Below are 18,506 nucleotides of genomic sequence, written 5' to 3' on the forward strand. Positions count from 1 at the left end.
CTGGATGACTTCTTCATTCCTTCATGAATGTCACTGTCAGAACCAACATATTCTCCCCACTGTTTCCCTTGGTGCTGAGAATGACTCAGTGTCTGAAGTCACTCCAGAATTCAAATAAAAGTAAATCAAGTCAAATTGATCCATGTTTAAGATCAGCAACCAACAACCGCAGCAACAGCCGCGTCCACGCGATTAACAACCACTGAAACGAGATGGCTGATGTTTTCATTTTGACGCATCAGTGTTTCAGAGTTCGTTAGTAATGATAGCTTTGGTTAGCCTGATGTAAGTACACATGTTGTTTAGCCTCATAAGCTAAATTACTGTCATCACATTAGCATTCAGTGGTGTAGCTGGATAAAAGGGAAATGCAGTTTAAAGAACCTACAGACAGACTACATGTACACATTGTTCATATTTATAAAAACAAACACTGATGGAACGACGGAAAAGAGGCAAAAACAAATGTGTCTGTGACGGCGATCTGTCCGTGACGGAGGTCTGTCTGTCCGTGACTAAGGTCTGTCTGTCCGTGACGGAGGTCTGTCTGTCTGTGACGGAGGTCTGTCTGTCCGTGACTAAGGTCTGTCTGTCCGTGACGGAGGTCTGTCTGTCTGTGACGGAGGTCTGTCTGCCAGCAGGTTGATTCTCATTAAAATGAAGAAAGAGGACAGACTGTGTGTCTCCAGTCTGTTGAAACATTAAACTGAGTGCTTTGTTCCTTTAACAGCTGAGAGCAGCAGCTCACTAATCAGTTTACAACATAAACCTCTGAGGTATGTTAACACACTGTTTCACAACAACACACCACCAGCCTCCAACAACACACCATCAGCCTCCAACAACACACCACCAGCCTCCAACAACACACCACCAGCCTCCAACAACACACCACCAGCCTCCAACAACACACCATCAGCCTCCAGTCTGCAAGTTAAACTCTAACCTGCTGCTAAAAACACAAAGGAAGGAGAAACTGAAATCACCTACGTCCTCATCTCCACATGCCAATCACCCAACCGTCTGCCCCCTCCTGTAGTCTTCTTCTTCCTCGTCTTCTTCAGGTGATCAAAGCTTTCCAAACTTAATTAATCAAACACTAGCAGCAGTTTTCCCCTCTGTGTTCTTTTCTTTCTAACAAACAGAGAACAATAAGCAGCAGAGCAGCACCGCCCAGATACTGACGACATTTCCCTCCAACAACACCACTCTGACCCCCCTCCACCCTCAACCCCTCCTCTGTGACCTAACCCCCCCAGTCTATTTATGTCCAGAGGGAAACAGGGAGGATGGGAGGAGTCCAACACACTGGACTGTGTGTGTGTGTGTGTGTGTGTGTGTGTGTGTGTGTGTGTGTGTGTGTGTGTGTGTGTGTGCGCGTGTGTGTGTCTGTATGTTTGTACATATGTCTGTTCCACTTGTTCTCGATCTTTGACAGTCACATGACAATATCTCCTCATCGGCCCCTTGAAACTACTCAAGGACCCCTTGAAAATAATCAAAGACTCACAAAGGTTCCTTTTGGGACCTTGGAGGAAAGCCAAATAGTTAGCCTACCCTAGCTTAGCATAAAGGCTGGATAAAAAAGGATAGTGTTAGCGCAGTCTGAAAGCAACATTTGTATATAAGGTGCAGCAATCAGGAGGGCAGAGCTCTGACCTACCTGAGCCTCAGGTGTATACACATGTGTGTGCAGGTGTGTGTATGTGTGTACAGGTGTACACAGGTGTGTGCAGGTGATGTACCTGAGCCTCCTCTTGGCGAGGCTCCTGGAGCAGATCCTCTCCATGCTGCTCTGCAGGTTGAGGAGAGCGGTGATGGCCTGCTTCAGACACTCTTTATCCTCCTCATCCTCACTCTTCTCCTCCAGTTGCTATAGAAACAGATGGGTCAACAGACTATCACACCTGAGAAGTGACATCACCTGCAGGGACAGGTGAGGCACCAAACACTACACAGAACATTTTAAGACAGTAGACCAGGACTTTAGAGCAGGATTAAACTGATGTCATATACCAGGACCGGGACCTGTAGGTTTAATCTGAGCCAGGTCAAGGGGCACCAGGTAGACCAGGACCAGGCCTTCAGGATACTTGCCAGACACCAGGATCGGACCTGCAGGATACTGGTCCTGTTATCCAGTACCAGTCCTGTACTGGTCCTGGTCCACAGTACTTTTCCTGGTCTGCAGTACGGGTCCTGGTATACTGACCCTGGCTTTTCATCACACATGTACTTTGTTCTTTTAACTAATTCTGATCAGCTGTCCTGAACAGGATCATTCAACTCAGACTTTATAAACTGGCTCTCTGAACAGGCTCCAGATGTCACAGTTGTCATGTGATGTGGTGTTGTGACCAGGTGCTTCAGTCTCACCTTAAGGATCTCGAACAGGTGCAGACAGTGGTAAACCGGAGTGAGCAGCAGTCGGGGCAGAACATACTGAACCGCCTCTTTAAAACCTTCACAGATGGACTGGAGAGAGACAGACAGACAGACAGACAGCAGCTTTACTCCTGTGCTGTCATCATCATCATCAAGAGCTGCTGGTACCTGAGGTGTTTCTCGTCAATGTGTTCTTAATTTTGATTTTAGTGTTTTATTCCTTCTCTAAACACTACAATACCCATGAGCCTCTGCTGCAGCTGGTCATCAGCAAAGCCTTTACTGACCAACCTGACTGCATCATCATAATAACACAGATAACAGTTAATATGGATTCTGCATGGCAGCCTGCTGGAGGCGGAGCCTGTTGGTAAGGTGGTGAGGCTTACCTGAAGGTGGAAGGCAGCTCCTGGTTTAGACACCTGACCCAGGAAGTGTTCGTGGAAACCAGAGCGCAGGATGTCCTGAGCATATGTCTCATAAGGGTCAAAGGCCAACTCCTGTGAATTAAGATAGGTCCAGAGCTGATCAATCACACAACCGATAAAGACTGGTGGAGACAGACAGGTACAGACAGACAGGTACAGACCTCAGCCAGGTCCTCGAAGCAGCTCCCCACCAGAGGATGAGGACTGCCTTCATCGGTCATCTCCACCGTGTCCTCGATCAATCCCAACAGCTTCACTGTCACCTCGTGGATATCAACTATCCGACTGAAGATGGTGTCCACGTCCTGACACACAGATCATCAATCAGACCATCAATCAATCAGAAAGGCAGGTGATCAATCAGACAGACAGGTGATCAATTAGACCTTCAATCAATCAGACAGACAGGAGACAGACAGGTGATCAGGTGACGACAGTTGACAGACAGACAGGAGGCAGACGGGTGATCAGGTGAGGACAGGTAAGCAGACGTACGTGCTGAGAGAAGAGCATGGGGCTGGAGTTGAAGGGCTCTCTGAAAACCTTGATGAGCAGGTTGAGCTGTCTCAGGTACTGACGACCATCTGACATGAAGCTCCGCACCAGCTCATAGTAACTCTGCTCCTCATTGGCTGACGGCTCCTCGTCAATCAGAGGAAAGCCGCTGATGTCCTCCTCGTCCTGGTGAAACATGTCCATCAGCACCTGGACAGACAGGTAGGTGAGACAGATGAGACAGACAGACATATCTTTGATCTTTCAATGGTGAGACGGTCAGACGATTCCCAGGGGAGGAGCAGCAGGAGTTGGAGGAGGAGGAGGGAGAGGAGGAGCAGTAGGAGGAGGAGGAGCAGGAAGAGGATGAGGACCTGGAGAAGGAGAAAGAGGAAGAGGAGGACCAGGAGGGGTGTGTGTGTGTGTACCTTGTCAGCACACATAGCCACAGTGATGTCCTGCTGGGAGATCTCGAAGTGTCGGATGTTTTTGACGTAGTTTCCTGCCAGTTTCAGGATGTCTGCTGAGATGTACTCCAACACAGCCACCATGTAGACTGACACCTGGTGGTCGATCTTATAACCCAGCACCTCCTGACAAGACAAGGCATCATGGGAAACAGAGTGTGTGTGTTACTTTCACACATAGTTCACAGTAAATAACTGCGATCACTGTCAACTGCACTGTCACACATGGGACCAGGAACAGCAGAGGCAGCAATGCAACACAATAAAACTCAACAGAAGAAGAAGAAACTGGGCAGAAGGAGATGTTTTTGTTCAGCATATACGATTTAACATTTAAAGCTATGGTCTACGATTTGAAAGATTTGTTATTATTATTAACATCATTTACATGGTGGTTATGACCCAATAGTACCACCTACACAATGTGGAGAGTAAAAGGAACCAAAAAAATCCATTCTCTCTAGTGTCTGTAAAACTGAAAAGAAATTGACCAATAGGAACCATCCGGCCCGGATGGCTCCTATTGGATCAATTTTCCGATCCAATCCTCGCTCACTCTCCTGCTACTGCTCACGTCTGGTCCCGACCCACTTCCGCATTTGAAACTACAAGCAGACAAGAGGTTTGTTTGGCCCTAAGCAGTTCAGCTGCCTCTGCTTGCCCCACCGACAAAGAGTCAAAGAAAGAAAGTCTGTCACTGAAAAGACACAAAGCGGACATGTGAAACAAAGAGGGCTCAAACCGAATAAACATCGGGTCATCATTTGAATGGTGGCGAAAGGTCCGTGAAGAGATGGACCCGGTGCTGATACAGCGGCGTTTCTGTTGAGCAGGTAACCTTCGTCTTTATTGTGGATGTTGTGACACAGATAACTTTCATGCCGATGCTGCTTATGACTGTGAAAGCTGCCGTTAGTTTGTTTCTGTGTTATTAGACGGTGTCTGTCTCTGCAGTGTTGTCAACACTTGTTTACTTGTTCGACGGAGACGTTAGCCTCTATGCTAGCATTGTAAGCTAACAACAAGCTAACATTGTTAACATGTTTACACCAAATCAGCCTATTTATTTGCTGGTGGCAGCTAAATGAAGCAGCAAGTAAGATGAATGAAGGGATGGATGAAACCCCAACGCGAAGCAGAGGGGTTTCGGATTTATTTCCTGATTTTTATCTTATTTGTCCGGATTTATTTCTCCATAACAACCTCTCGCCCGGTCACTACTCAACTGATTTGCTAACCCTCCTCCCGGTCCTGTCCGTTTGTTTTCAACGAAGCCTTTGCTAAATCAATATGATGGATTATCATAAACGCGTTACGATGTGTGTATTTGTGTGTCTTATCTGTCATAAACAAGAGATTACGGTTTACGGACACGTTTGTGTCGCGGTCTGTGTGAGTATCAGAGCAGCTGTGTGTGTCCTAGCTGCGGTCTGGTGCTGCTCAGACAGCAGCTGGGACACACACAGTTGCTCTGAGACTCACATAGGTTTGTTTTTCAGCCACAATGTGGAAGCGATCGTTGTGATGAAAGCTGACGGCAGCATCTGTTAGTCTCTTGGCCCTCAGTAACTTTTAGAAGTGGCTAACTTAGCTGTTGTAGCTGATTACGTAGCTGTAAGGTAACGTAGCTGTAGCATGCTAATGATTTTACGCTAGCTTGGCTGTGGAGCTTAGCTGTGGACATTGTAATGACTTACAAGATTTACGTGAGTTTCAACGTGCATTGTAATAACTTTATCTGTGAATCCGACATCGTTACTCCGCATTCAAAGCTGGGCTGTATTTGGTTTCTGCCGGCTTGTTGCTCTTGGTGCTTGTTGCGGGACGTATAAAGTTCGTTGAAGAGAAAAAAAAAGCTTGTAGCCGGAGGGGGTGTGTCGCGGGACTCCGAGGGGAGAGCGATACGAGCTCGGAGGGGAGGGGTTAAGGAGCACAGAGGGGAGGGGTGTGTGTGTGGGGGGATGCTTTTTACAAAACTTTCTCAGATCGTAGACCAGAGCTTTAAGAAGTTTGTGAGATATATTTTGTTTTAATCTCGACTGTAAACAAGAGTCAAACATCAGACCTGTGATTGGTTCACCCGATCCACGAGAAAGTGTCGTCAGCGGGACATAAACCCGCTACATGTTTGTCTCTGCGGGTTTCTGGTTTCATTTATCTGATGTTGGTCGTGTTGAGGTGATCAATCAAACTTCCCTGATTATTGATCCAAATCACACCTGACTCCCTGCAGCGACAGACTGCACGTGTGAACGAGCATTTAGATGATGATGATGAAGAGGACAGGTGTACCTTCAGCAGTGGATGGATCTTGTCGACAGGTAGAGCCAGTGGGTTCCTCCTCTTCCTCTTCTCGATGGCGGCTTGAGCATCAGCGATCGCCCACTTATCAATCGGGTGAGGAAAACTCTTCTGAACTCGCTCCTGAGAGAGAGGGGGAAGACGGGTGAGGACAGGGACCAGACTCAACTGGACTGAACCTGTTCTGCATACATCTGGACTGAACCTGGTCTGCAAACACCTGGACTGAACCTGTTCTGCATACATCTGGACTGAACCTGGTCTGCAAACACCTGGACTGAACCTGGTCTGCAAACACCTGGACTGAACCTGGTCTGCAAACATCTGGACTGAACCTGGTCTGCAAACACCTGGACGGAACCTGGTCTGCAAACACCTGGACTGAACCTGGTCTGCAAACACCTGGACTGAACCTGGTCTGCAAACATCTGGACTGAACCTGGTCTGCAAACACCTGGACGGAACCTGGTCTGCAAACACCTGGACTGAACCTGGTCTGCAAACACCTGGACGGAACCTGGTCTGCAAACACCTGGACGGAACCTGGTCTGCAAACACCTGGACTGAACCTGGTCTGCAAACACCTGGACTGAACCTGGTCTGCAAACATCTGGACTGAATCTGGTCAACAAACATCCGGACTGAACCTGTTCTGCATACATCTGGACTGAACCTGGTCTGCAAACATCTGGACTGAATCTGGTCAACAAACATCCGGACTGAACCTGTTCTGCATACATCTGGACTGAACCTGGTCTGCAAACATCTGGACTGAATCTGGTCAACAAACATCTGGACTGAATCTGGTCAACAAACATCTGGACTGAATCTGGTCAACAAACATCTGGACTGAATCTGGTCAACAAACATCTGGACTGACCCTGGTCTGCAAATACCTGGACTGAACCTGTTCTGCATACATCTGGACTGAACCTGGTCTGCAAACACCTGGACTGAACCTGGTCTGCAAACACCTGGACTGAACCTGGTCTGCAAAGGCCTGGACTGACCCTGGTCTGCATTAGGGCTGGGCGATATGGCCTCAAATCAATATCACGATATATTGAGCAACTCACCTCGATAACGATAAATGAACGATAAGTACAACCCTCAGACGAGTGTTGTAGATGTGAGTCTGACTCGTGGCTGCATGTGATCACTCTACTCTACACACTAGTGTTTACTCCAGGTTCTTGCTAAGAAACACTAGCATGTTTACCGTTTCAGGCTTCAGGCAGGATCTGAGGCATGTAACAATGTTTCCTCCAGAACCGAAAAAGCCACTTTTAAGATTCACCGTAGTTTCGTTTCCAGGTCAAACTCATTTACAATGGAGGTGCACGGGTCAACTTTTCTGTAGCATCAAAATTGCTATTTTTAAAACACTAAGAAGACTCGACACAACATGAAACTTTGCTCGTAGTATCACCAGGGTCCCTACACCTGAACACGAGCATTGAGAACATCGTTTGTGGACACGAAGTTTGCTAAAAAGAAGGTTTTTGAACAACTCGCGTTAGCTTAGCCGTCCTGCCAGTCGAGATGCGTCGATCCCCGATCCCCGATGTAACATGGAGCTTTCTCCTTCATGTTACGCCGCACTCGGGGATCGACGCATCGCGACTGGCAGGACTGCTACTGCTAATGCTAACGTGAGTTGTTCAAAAACCTTCTTTTTAGCAAACTTCGTGTCCACAAACGATGTTCTCAATGCTCGTGTTCAGGTGTAGGGACCCTGGTGATACTACGAGCAAAGTTTCATGTTGTGTCGAGTCTTCTTAGTGTTTTAAAAATAGCAATTTTGATGCTACAGAAAAGTTGACCCGTGCACCTCCATTGTAAATGAGTTTGACCTGGAAACGAAACTAAGGTGAATCTTAAAAGTGGCTTTTTTGTCGTAATTATGCTTTTACACAAAGGTTTGACTCGTGTTCATTCACAAAATAAGCCGAGGTTGCATTTTGGCAACAGTTACACACGTGAATATACCGGTAGCCTACCTACACACACAGCCAAACAAGACAAAAACGTCTTTTTTTTTTTTTTTTTACACACCGAATATACCGACATGGGCAAAATGACGTCGGTTATCGTCGTAAATTTCGGTATCGGCAAATTTTCGGTTTATCGCCCAGGCCTAGTCTGCATACATCTGGACTGACCCTGGTCTACAAACATCTAGACTGAACCTGTTCTGCAAACACACGGACTGACCCTGGTCTGCAAACATCTGATCTGATCCTGGTCTACAAACATCTAGACTGAACCTGTTCTGCAAACATCCGGACTGACCCTGGTCTGCAAACATCCGGTCTGATCCTGGTCTACAAACATCTAGACTGACCCTGGTCTGCAAACATCCGGACTGACCCTGGTCTGCAAACATCCGGTCTGACCCTGGTCTACAAACATCTGGTCTGACTCTGTTCTAAATGTCAACAGAATTCTGTTTTAAAGAGTCATTGTTGATCACACTGCAGGACACACTGCAGGACACACCTGTGGCTCTGCTCTCATTGGACAGATTAGTCAAACATGTCTCTGCTGCTCTTCTGTGTTCAGGTGTTAACTGCAGCCAATCAGCTGCTGTCTGGACTCTTACATCACAGCTCAGTCGTAGTTTTAATTTCAGATATTAGTCTATTATCGTCTTCTGTCACTTCCTGTGTGAGTACAGCTGACGTCATCATTAAAAGGACCAGTTCACCTGAAACAAGTTTGTCTTTGGTTCATTCTGGAGTTTCTTGTGGAAATGAGACGACTTCTGTTGTGAACAATACTAATAAAGACGGACTGATGGACATGAACATGTCTTCATAATGGGACTGATGGTTCCTGTTTGTATAAATAAAGTTCACTTGGAGCATCAACTGTCGCAGTGTTTATATTCACTACAAAGAGGTGTCTCTCTCTCTGATTGGCTGTTTGGTGTCCAACAGGCCTGATTACCTGTTAGTACCTGTATCCAGTATCAGGGGCACACCTGCAGGTCAAGTGACCCTGTCTGATTAGTTGTCTCAGTGTGATCAACTGACTCAACACATCACCAAACAGGAAACACTGCGCATGCGCACGCGCACACACACACACACACACACACACACACACACACACACACACAGGCGCGCGCGCACACACACACACACACACACACACACACACACACACACACACACACACACACACACACACACACACACACACACGATCTGTGCCAGAGGAGCAGTGAGGGGTCGGGGGGTTCAGGGTCAGAGGTCACAGGGGTGGGGGGAGGGGGGTCAGTGTGATAAAACACCAGCAGTCTGGTCTTTTATCAGACAGCACCTCATTATCTCACTGCAGCCTCCATCAGCTGAAAGAAGAAGCAAACCAGACCAATCACACGTCACCCTCACAGTGATGTCATCAGATAGATTACAGGTGAGCTAAGGTTTGTTCTGCGTGTGTGCGTGTGTGTGTGTCACCTCTACATCCTGTACAGTGCGTGGTTGAGCCTGACACAGCATGCTGAGCAGCAGCAGGATCAGCTCCTCAATGTACTGCAGTGCCTCCTGTTGGGACACCAGGTTAGGATGCACCTGGTGCAGCACCTGCAACACACAGACACACACACACGGTTAACCATACACACAAACACACACACACAGCTGATCTCCAGAAACAATATGAGGAGTTATTGTCGTCACAGTGAAGTTCAAACAGCTGAGAAACCATGAGGCTGAAAACGATGATCAATAATTTTAATAAACTTTGTGGATCAGAACAGATCTATGACATCATCTGTGTTTACAAACAATCTGGCTGCAGGAGACAGTTCCAGCATGCACTGTTCTGCGGTTCATCCAGCAGGTCGTAGTGAAGCTGCCACCTGGTGGAGAGAGCAGCTACACACACACACACACACACACACACACACACACACACACACACAGAGTCCACCTTCAATGTAACAGACTCAGTTTGTCACAGGAATCATCAAACAGCCATCAGACGATCAGCTGGTGTCTTAGTCCCTCCCATCGACGATTTGTGGAGAGGCGTGAGGAAGCCACGCGAGGTGAGAGGAAACAACAAATAAGGGAAATGGGATGTGCCCAGTGGCTGAGTGAGTTGTCATTGGTCGAGGCAGGTCTGATAACATTGGTCAGTCTGAGTGTTTCCACGTTAGGGAACACACAGGTGGATGAAAATCACTTGGCTGTGCTGAAAGTGGGTGGAGCAGGATGTGAGGCACACGGAGCTCAATGTGAACATATTGTAAAGTTATGGCGCACCGACAGGAATATCCTGACAGTGACGTACATGGAGTGCGTGTTGTCTCTGTGTCCACGGTTACTGAAATGTTTAGGTTGACTGGCTGTGCTGTAGTTCGTCATGATGCTTCCTTCATTGCTGTAGTCCTCGATGTGACCTCTGGTCACTACAGGAGCAGAGAGGCATCATGTGATCTGCTGCTTCAGTTCACAACTATCAATATGACTGAGAACACAACAACAAGAACATTTAATAAACATATTCAATTGTAAGCGACCTCTGACCTCCCCGGTCATCAGACACACGGTCCAGGATCAGACCTCCTCTTGTGTCAGTGGAGACATTGATCCCTGAACACTGTTCAACAAACAGTTTGTTTAACTGGTTGATATACTGTACATATTCATATTCATATATATATATATATATATATATATATATATATATATATATATATACATATACACACACACACATACATACATACATACATACATACATACACACACACACACACATATTTGATTTATAATTACCAAATAAAATGATTTTGGTTTGACTCAAATTTAATGATAATCTATTTCTATCAAACCGCTTTCTTAATTTTTCCATTTCTGTATCGATCACTTCTAATAATTGTTGTAGATTCTCACCTGAACAAATATTTGTAACAGCAAATAATATCATCTTCAACATTTTGGATACTTTACATTACAGTGAAACTCTCGCCAAAATGCAATCTAAGCTTTCTTTGTGAATGTACCCGAGTCAAATCTTCGTGTGAAAGCATAATTACAAAGTTTCGTTTTCGGGTCAAAATCATTTTCAATGGCGTGCTACATGCAACTTTACAGTAGCATCAAAATCGCTATTTTTTAAACACTAAGAAAACTCGACAAGACATGAAACTTCTCTCGTAGTATCACCAGGGTCTCTTCACATGAACACGAGCATTGCGAACATTGTGTACAGAGAGTTTACTAAAAAGAAGGTTTTTGAACAACTCACGTTAGCAGTAGCTTGCTCCGCTCGTTGCCGTTCTGCCAGTCGGGATGTGTCGATCCCCGAGTGCGATGTAACATGGAGCTTTCCACCTTTACTCTCCTCCATGTTACGCCGCACTCAGGGATCGACTGATTTTGACCTGAAAACGAAACTACGGTAAATCTTAAAAGTGGCTTTTTTGTTGTAATTATGCTTTTTACACAAAGGTTTCATTCGGGTACATTCCCAAAAAAAGCCTAGGTTGCATTTTGGCTAGATTTACACTTTAATTTAGAGAACAAAGCGTTTGGGACCCGACACTGACATCTGGGGGACGCCACAAGCAATGTACTCTCCTAACTTCACAACCTGTTGCTGCCACTGAGATCAACACTTTGGCCCTGGTGCTGTATCATTCCAGTTTGTTAATCAGTATTTCATGATTGATTGTTTGAGGTCCAGAAGAACCCGACAAGCATGTTTTTTATGGCCATTTTATGGAGTTCATGAGTTCCTCAATTGATTCAATTAATGCCGATGATGTTGAGTTGTTGGGTCTGTGCTGACTGTCGGTAAGTAATTTGTGTTTATCAATAAATTTGTCCAGTCTGACGTTAAAAACGTTTTATTATGGAAGTAAAGAAACGTGTGTAGTTTGTGAAGTGGAGTCTGTTCACAGTGTTGTTCAGTGACAATAAGCTTTTCACTGCCGCCACGTCCATTTCATTAAAGTCAGTGGACGTCTTGTTTTTAACATTTTTTAACACCATCTATAATTTCTTTCCACTGCTGTCATCTGCACTGTCAATGTCCTTTTCTTTATTTAATATTTCCCAATGTTGTGCCAGTAGATCATGTTTTAGTGCATCCTCCATCCTCATTGCTCTGTATTCTGGTTCCTTGTCCAGGTGATCTTTTTTGTGTTTAAGGTCACAGACTGTGAAAACTGGTAGATGGTCACTGATATCGTTTATTAATAGTCGGCTCATTGTATTGATTTCTATGTCATTAGTGAATATGTGATCGCAGTGGGATGTTACTCAACTGGGTCTGGTCATGTTTGGTTTACTTTACAGTGTGTCCAGTCCCTGAAAGATTCAATACTAGACCCTGGTGCCATAGGGTTGGGCGGTAATACGGTAATAATGTATACTGCGGGGTCTTAAAAATAGCAACGGTATCAGTTTCAATACCGTCATTAAAAAAAAACAAAAAACAATGTACTTATATAGGAGATAAGGATTAAATATTGAATATAATTTATTTAGTGGCAGTATTTCGGTTCCGAGCTAACGAGAAGGGAGAGGCGGTAAATACTGACAAGGCAATTTGTAAATTGTGCAATAAGGACGCATCTCCGAAACAACAACGCACCCCTTTTCACACAGACGCCGCATTATCGCCGCAGCGGCGGTTCTCCAATTCTCCGCCGTTGGTTGTTCACACAGAGCCGAGCAGCTCCGGAGTAAAAGGTGAACCAGAGTGTAATTCACACAGCAAGCTGGCGCCGCGGCTTCAAAAGAGGCGTGACGGTACACGAATGGTGATGACGTGTGTTTTATTCAACGTGTTTCCCCGGTGTCCACCTGTAATCTAAACATGTACCTGCTGACTGTTTATAATCATATGATGCTGTTACAATGTGTTGTGATGAGATCCTGACCCACCAAACATCCTGGAAAGTTACAAAGTTATGTTCTTCTCTAAATTACATAATCGCCATCAGTCAACAGGACGCTGTCTGACTCTGTCACTCGGGGAGAGAGGCTGTTTTCTGGGGGAAAGTTCACTGAAAAATCACCACGACAAACAGTTGGCGAGTTAAAGTTTTTTGCCGGGGACAGACGCTGTTTTTCGGGCAGAAATGTGACGAAGAGTCGGTCGGACCGACAGGCCGACACTTCTCCACGTATAACTGCTGTACTTTTTCCTCATAAGTTACCAAAGACACGACCAGTTACCACGTTACCGTTGTTTGGTCCTGTAACGCTGCTTTGTGGGACATTTCTCTATATTTTGTTGAGTGATGGACCTGTTTAGTTATCACACAGTGAACACCATCAGAACCGACACACCCTTGCTCCGCGCCGCCGGCTTATCCGTTCACACTGGTTCTGTTCGCCAATACTGCGCACCATCGGAGCTGGTTTTCAGCACCGCAGGTAAAGTTGTCAGTCCACAACGTGCCCTGTTAAAGCCCGAAAAAGTGCTGCTCTTTGTTGTTATTAAAAGTTGTTCGGGTTTAAATGGTTTGTGTGTGTGAACTGTTCTGGATGTTTGTTAATTTAATTCTGTTTGACTGTTGTATTTGCACTTTTTTATAAACTGCTATTTCTTGCTAATAAAAGTTGTTAATATTGTGCATGTTATGTTGTTATTGTTTCAGTATTAGTGTTTGGTATTCAGTTTCTGAACGGTGTCGGCACAAGCCAAAAGTTTGGTGACGCCGTCTGAGCCTTACGTCATAATTTTTAATTAGTCACGGTAATACCGTATACCCTGGTAAAATAGGGAGGAGGTTTGACGGTATCAAAATTTGGATACCGCCCAACTCTAGTGCCCTGTATACAGAACTAATTATTAGATTTTCAGATTTCAGTTGTTCTACTCTCTAATAAATTGTCCACCACAGTTATAATTAATAAATATAATTCACTCCTCCTCTCTTATTGTTTCTGTTTATATAACTGAACGTATGTGGATCATAGTCTCAGACATGACGGTTCTGTTGAATGTTTGTTAACGGACTTCAGTGATCCTTGATGTTGTTGGAGTTTACATACAGGCTCCTGCAGTTGAAGTGGATTATTAATAAAGTGTTATCCGCCTTGATGGTTTCATTATATTGTCGCTGTGCGTAGTAGCAGATATAATCATTTGTGTTACAGAAAAAAATATTGTCCGGATCAATATCATTTTATATGGTCAGAGTATTTAGTTGATCCTGATCAAGGATCCAGAGTTAGGTGATTACTGTCTCCAGATGAAGTTGAGTGAGTTCTTTCAGTGTGTGTCACTGTGATGGTACCATACAGTCCAGTTGATGTTGTTCACTCGTAGATGTTTCTGATGAGCTTCCTCTGGTGTGCCATTTAACTTGATCAATACTTTGCACTACTTTTGCACTTTGAATTTTGTTCTGGTTCTACATGTAGCGTGCTTTGCTGGCGACGTCGGCGTTTCGTTTTGTCAGATGTTTTTTCATGAAGATGTTTCTTTGAGTTTCCTTCCTTGTTTGAACAGAGCGGTTTTGTCATGTTGTCGCCGTCCACTTTAATCCCCTTGCAGTGGAGAAGGCAGCCACCTGTTGTTCCCTTGAGTTATTTATCCTGTACTGCTCCGAGTCATCCACTCTGCTCTCAAGGTAGGCGAGGCGCCTGTCTTCCTCCTCATTCTGTAGTCTCAGCATCTTCACCTCCTCCAGCAGGTCCAGGATGTCCTTCTGCTGCAGTCTGACAGCAGAGACCTCCTCTAGCGACTTTCTAATGTCATCCACTTCCTGGGCTGTTCGGTGCCTCTTTGGCCTCGTCAGTATCGATAGATGTTTTTTGGCGCAATAGCCGTTAGCTTAGTCAGCTGTTAGCTCAGCCGCCAGTTAGCTCGCATAGTCTTGGATCAGGCAGGGGTCAAACCGGGTCTCTCAGCAGGTAGTCCAATGACCGTAATCCAAAACTCAGTTGTCGGAAACCCAAAAATAATAATCTAAGGCACCAAAACACACTGCAAACAGGAAGCGACACAGTGATTGATTGATATGGTCGTACACTGAACACATCAGAGATCTGAGCTGTAAAAACAGACTGTTCCTTTAATGCTGCAGGACTGTTTACTACATCACACACACACACACACACACACAGAAGGTGAGTTGTGTCTGAACACACTCACCTGCATGTTTCTGTTTAACCAACAACAAACTGACTTCAACCAGCTGAAGCTGCACATTCACCTGTCCTCTGCGCGTGCACACACACACACACACACACACACACACACACACACACACAGTGATGAATGTAAACACAGCTCCATCTTGTTCTGTCTTCTTATTTCAACTGTTTCTTTAATGGACTTCTGCTCAGTTTCTGTGTTGATGTGGAGAACAGGAGGACATGTGATGTGATGATGTTCTCAAGCCAGAACAGAACCAGAATCCACTGTTCTTCTTCCACCTGACCTCACAGCGAATCATCTTCACTCCAGATGAAGATTCAGTTCATCACACTGCAGTTTGTCTCAATCAGGTGAAGTTGTCATTAAAAACAGTGACGTCAAGCTGCTGCGTCTCTGTGAAGCAGCAGGAGTGAAGCTGCAGAGAGCAGCCGCTGTTTACATTATTGATCTGAACCTTATTGTTACAATCAATCTATAAAATGTCCAAAAATGAGAAAACTGTTCAAATTCTCAGAGAGTCAGTGAAGTAGAGGATGTGTGACTGGAACAATCAATCAATCAATCAATCAATCATCAAAATACTTAACAATCCAACCTTTATCGACTGACTGATCAATTACGGACTAATGGTTACCGCAGGTCTGTTACTGAGGTCGCACCTGAGTCGCCTGCCTGCACCTGAGTCAGCCCAATAACAATAGTCAATAATGGAATTGACCTTATCAATCCCAGGACCTGGACCAGGATCGGCATTAGGGCCTGGATCAGGACATGGACCTGGACCAGGAGTCCACTGGGAGAGAAAAGTGAGTGGGACCTGCAGCCGACAGTCCAATCATCCTGACAAACACCAGACTTCAGAACCACTTCAGCCTCATGTGACCTTCAGAGACCACTTCCTGTTTCTACCTGCAGTCTGAGGACCACACCAGGCTGACACACCTGGAGCTTCAGAGTGAGTGTGAGTGAGTGAGTGAGTGAGAGTGTGTGTGTGTGTGTGTGTGTGTGTGTGTGTGTGTGTGTGTGTGTGTGTGTGTGTGTGTGTGTGTGTGTGTGTGTGTGTGTGTGAGAGAGAGAGAGAGAGAGAGAGAGAGAGAGAGAGAGAGAGAGAGAGAGAGAGAGAGAGAGAGAGGACATGTTGTAAGTTCCTTCAGAGGATTGTTGGAGGATTCAGACCTGAGTCAGGTTCAGGTGTGTGTGTGTGTGTGTGTGTGTGTGTGTGTGTGTGTGTGTGTACCTTCTCCAGTGAAGGCACCAGCAGGCCTCTCCACTTCGGTGCGTTCTCCTCGTTGAAGAAGTCGTACTGCAGCTGAGCCGCCTGCATGGCTGCTGCTGCTGCTGCTGCGGGACTGACACGCACGGTTCACCGGTTTACATGAACGCTGAAAGCCCGAGCCTGAGTCCAGCAGGGCGGGGAGAGCATCCAGCGGGGGCAGGCCGTTCCTCCAGAACAGCTGCTGTCACCGCGACCATCCTCGGCCGCCACACGGAGAGCTGTCTGCGGCCAGATGTTCACTGCTAACGGTTAGCTCCGCGGCTAGCGGCTAAGTGTCGGGTGCTGCTCTGTTCACCGGGATGATAGCATGGTGACCGTTAACCGGTCCATACTAACCGACAGTACCAGGACCTGTGACAGACAGTTAGCTAACGGTGCTGAGCTGGCTGCTGTATGTGTTAGCCTGTTAGCATGTAGCCTGTGTGGCTAATGTTAGCAGGGTTAGCAGCCTGCGGATGGATCCATCAGGTCTGATGAGCTGACAGATTACCAGCTGCTAGTTACCGTGTGTGTGTGTGTGTGTGTGTGTGTGTGTGTGTGCGCGCGCGCTGTGGGGGTTACCCGGGCTGTCGGTGTGAATCAGCGGGCTGTTCGCTGCTCTGTTCTCCGCTCCGCTGCTATCATTCTAACCGAACACACCGACTCTCCGGCGGCGCGGCTCCGGTACTTTAACCCCCACTCTTCCACTGTGTGTCCGCTCCTCCGACTCTGTCCCCCGAACTCTCTCAGAAAGTAAATCCGGCCCCGGCCTCCTAACAGGCGGACAGTCACCGAGTTAACGGCCGCTCACGGTGAACGGCTGTCGGTTGTTGTGACTTCAGTGTGCGGTACCGTAGACAGTGCAGCGGCTGAGCATGCGCAGTGGGCACGTCCTGACGTACATGGGCGGGGCTCCTAAGTGGGAGTGTGTGCTTCATGGAGTGACGACTGCTGCTCCCCGGCGGCCATCAGCGGTACTGCACCTACTTATACTACTGATAATAATAATAATAATAATAATAATAACTAATGTAATAATAATAATAACTGTTATAAAAAATGTATTACTGTTATAACAATAATAATCATACATGTTATAATAATATTGATAAATGTTATAATAATAATAATAATAATAATAATAATAATAATAAATGTTATAATAATAATAATAATTAAAACTGCAAGCAGTGATGAAAGGGCCCTCGACCCACATACGTCGGGCTGTGGGTGAAAATGGCGGAGAAATCTCAGAATCTGAACCAAAATGGCAGACTTCCCGTTGGACTGAGGGTATGGGTCCAAGAGGGTTTTTGTGCGTCTGGTCAAGATACATATGCATACCGAATTTCATTCATGTATGTGCATGTAGGAGGCGGGGCTTAATGTCTGAAATATTCCAGGGGGCGCTATGGAGCCATTTTGGGGCCAGACCCATATCAGATATCAATGTGCATGATTCGTGTGCAAAATTTGGTGTCCGCAGGTGTTTGTCTGTACGTATGAAATGGGAAAAGCCATTAGGGGTTACTGGGGCTACTGAGCTGTCGTGCCGCGTCTGAGGGCAGTTATGGTATCGAATTAACGTACTCATGGGTTAGAAGCTACGTGGTAAATTTGGTGAGTCTGCAACCATCCTAAAGACCTGAAAACAGCATTTGGAAAAATGAAAATCGCCGCACGCCATTCAAAGTCCGTGAGACCTATGAGTCCTGCAAATTTCATGACAATCCAAGAATGTTTTCGCACGGACAAAACGACGTTAGGTGGCGCTATGGTGTCCCCTGGCCACATATCCAAACAGAACTGAGTGACTGAGTGAGTGATTATTACTGGGTTAAGAACTTGAATTATTTAAAATGAATTATTTCATGACTTTAGCCGTCAACATGCAGTGTGTTGTTGTTCAACAGCAGCTGCTTTATTGAGCACAGTTGGAATTAAGTGATTGAAAGTTTGATATTGATCAGAATTAGTTTGATCTAAATCCGGGGTGGCAGGTGGACGAGCTCTTCAGCGATGCTGCGTTCAGTTTCTTTGGAT

At 45.9% G+C, this 18,506-nt stretch overlaps 1 protein-coding gene across 5 annotated transcripts in view; it reads right to left on the minus strand.

Annotated features, from left to right (window-relative positions):
- sos1 (son of sevenless homolog 1) overlaps nucleotides 1-17,333 on the minus strand; it is a 44,016-nt gene extending 26,683 nt beyond the window's left edge. For 2 of the 5 annotated variants that reach the window (XM_084382636.1, XM_084382635.1), the window contains exons 1-9: nucleotides 16,446-17,333; nucleotides 9,541-9,666; nucleotides 6,068-6,199; nucleotides 3,737-3,901; nucleotides 3,309-3,518; nucleotides 2,975-3,118; nucleotides 2,775-2,885; nucleotides 2,377-2,475; nucleotides 1,746-1,873 (exon numbers count right to left, since the gene is read on the minus strand). In XM_084382636.1, the coding sequence (XP_084238762.1) occupies nucleotides 1,746-1,873; nucleotides 2,377-2,475; nucleotides 2,775-2,885; nucleotides 2,975-3,118; nucleotides 3,309-3,518; nucleotides 3,737-3,901; nucleotides 6,068-6,199; nucleotides 9,541-9,666; nucleotides 16,446-16,532 (1,202 nt within the window). In that variant the 5' untranslated portion in view covers nucleotides 16,533-17,333. Of the gene's footprint in view, nucleotides 1-1,745; nucleotides 1,874-2,376; nucleotides 2,476-2,774; nucleotides 2,886-2,974; nucleotides 3,119-3,308; nucleotides 3,519-3,736; nucleotides 3,902-6,067; nucleotides 6,200-6,411; nucleotides 7,402-9,400; nucleotides 9,429-9,540; nucleotides 9,667-16,445 lie in introns of those variants that run through there. The other 3 variants (XM_084382637.1, XR_014624780.1, XM_084382634.1) reach the window with 3 other exon arrangements.
- Nucleotides 17,334-18,506: the final 1,173 nt, after the last annotated feature.

The sequence above is a fragment of the Pagrus pagrus genome (assembly GCF_965226575.1).
Source record: "Pagrus pagrus genome assembly, chromosome: 2".
NCBI classification, from domain to species: Eukaryota; Metazoa; Chordata; class Actinopteri; order Spariformes; family Sparidae; genus Pagrus; species Pagrus pagrus.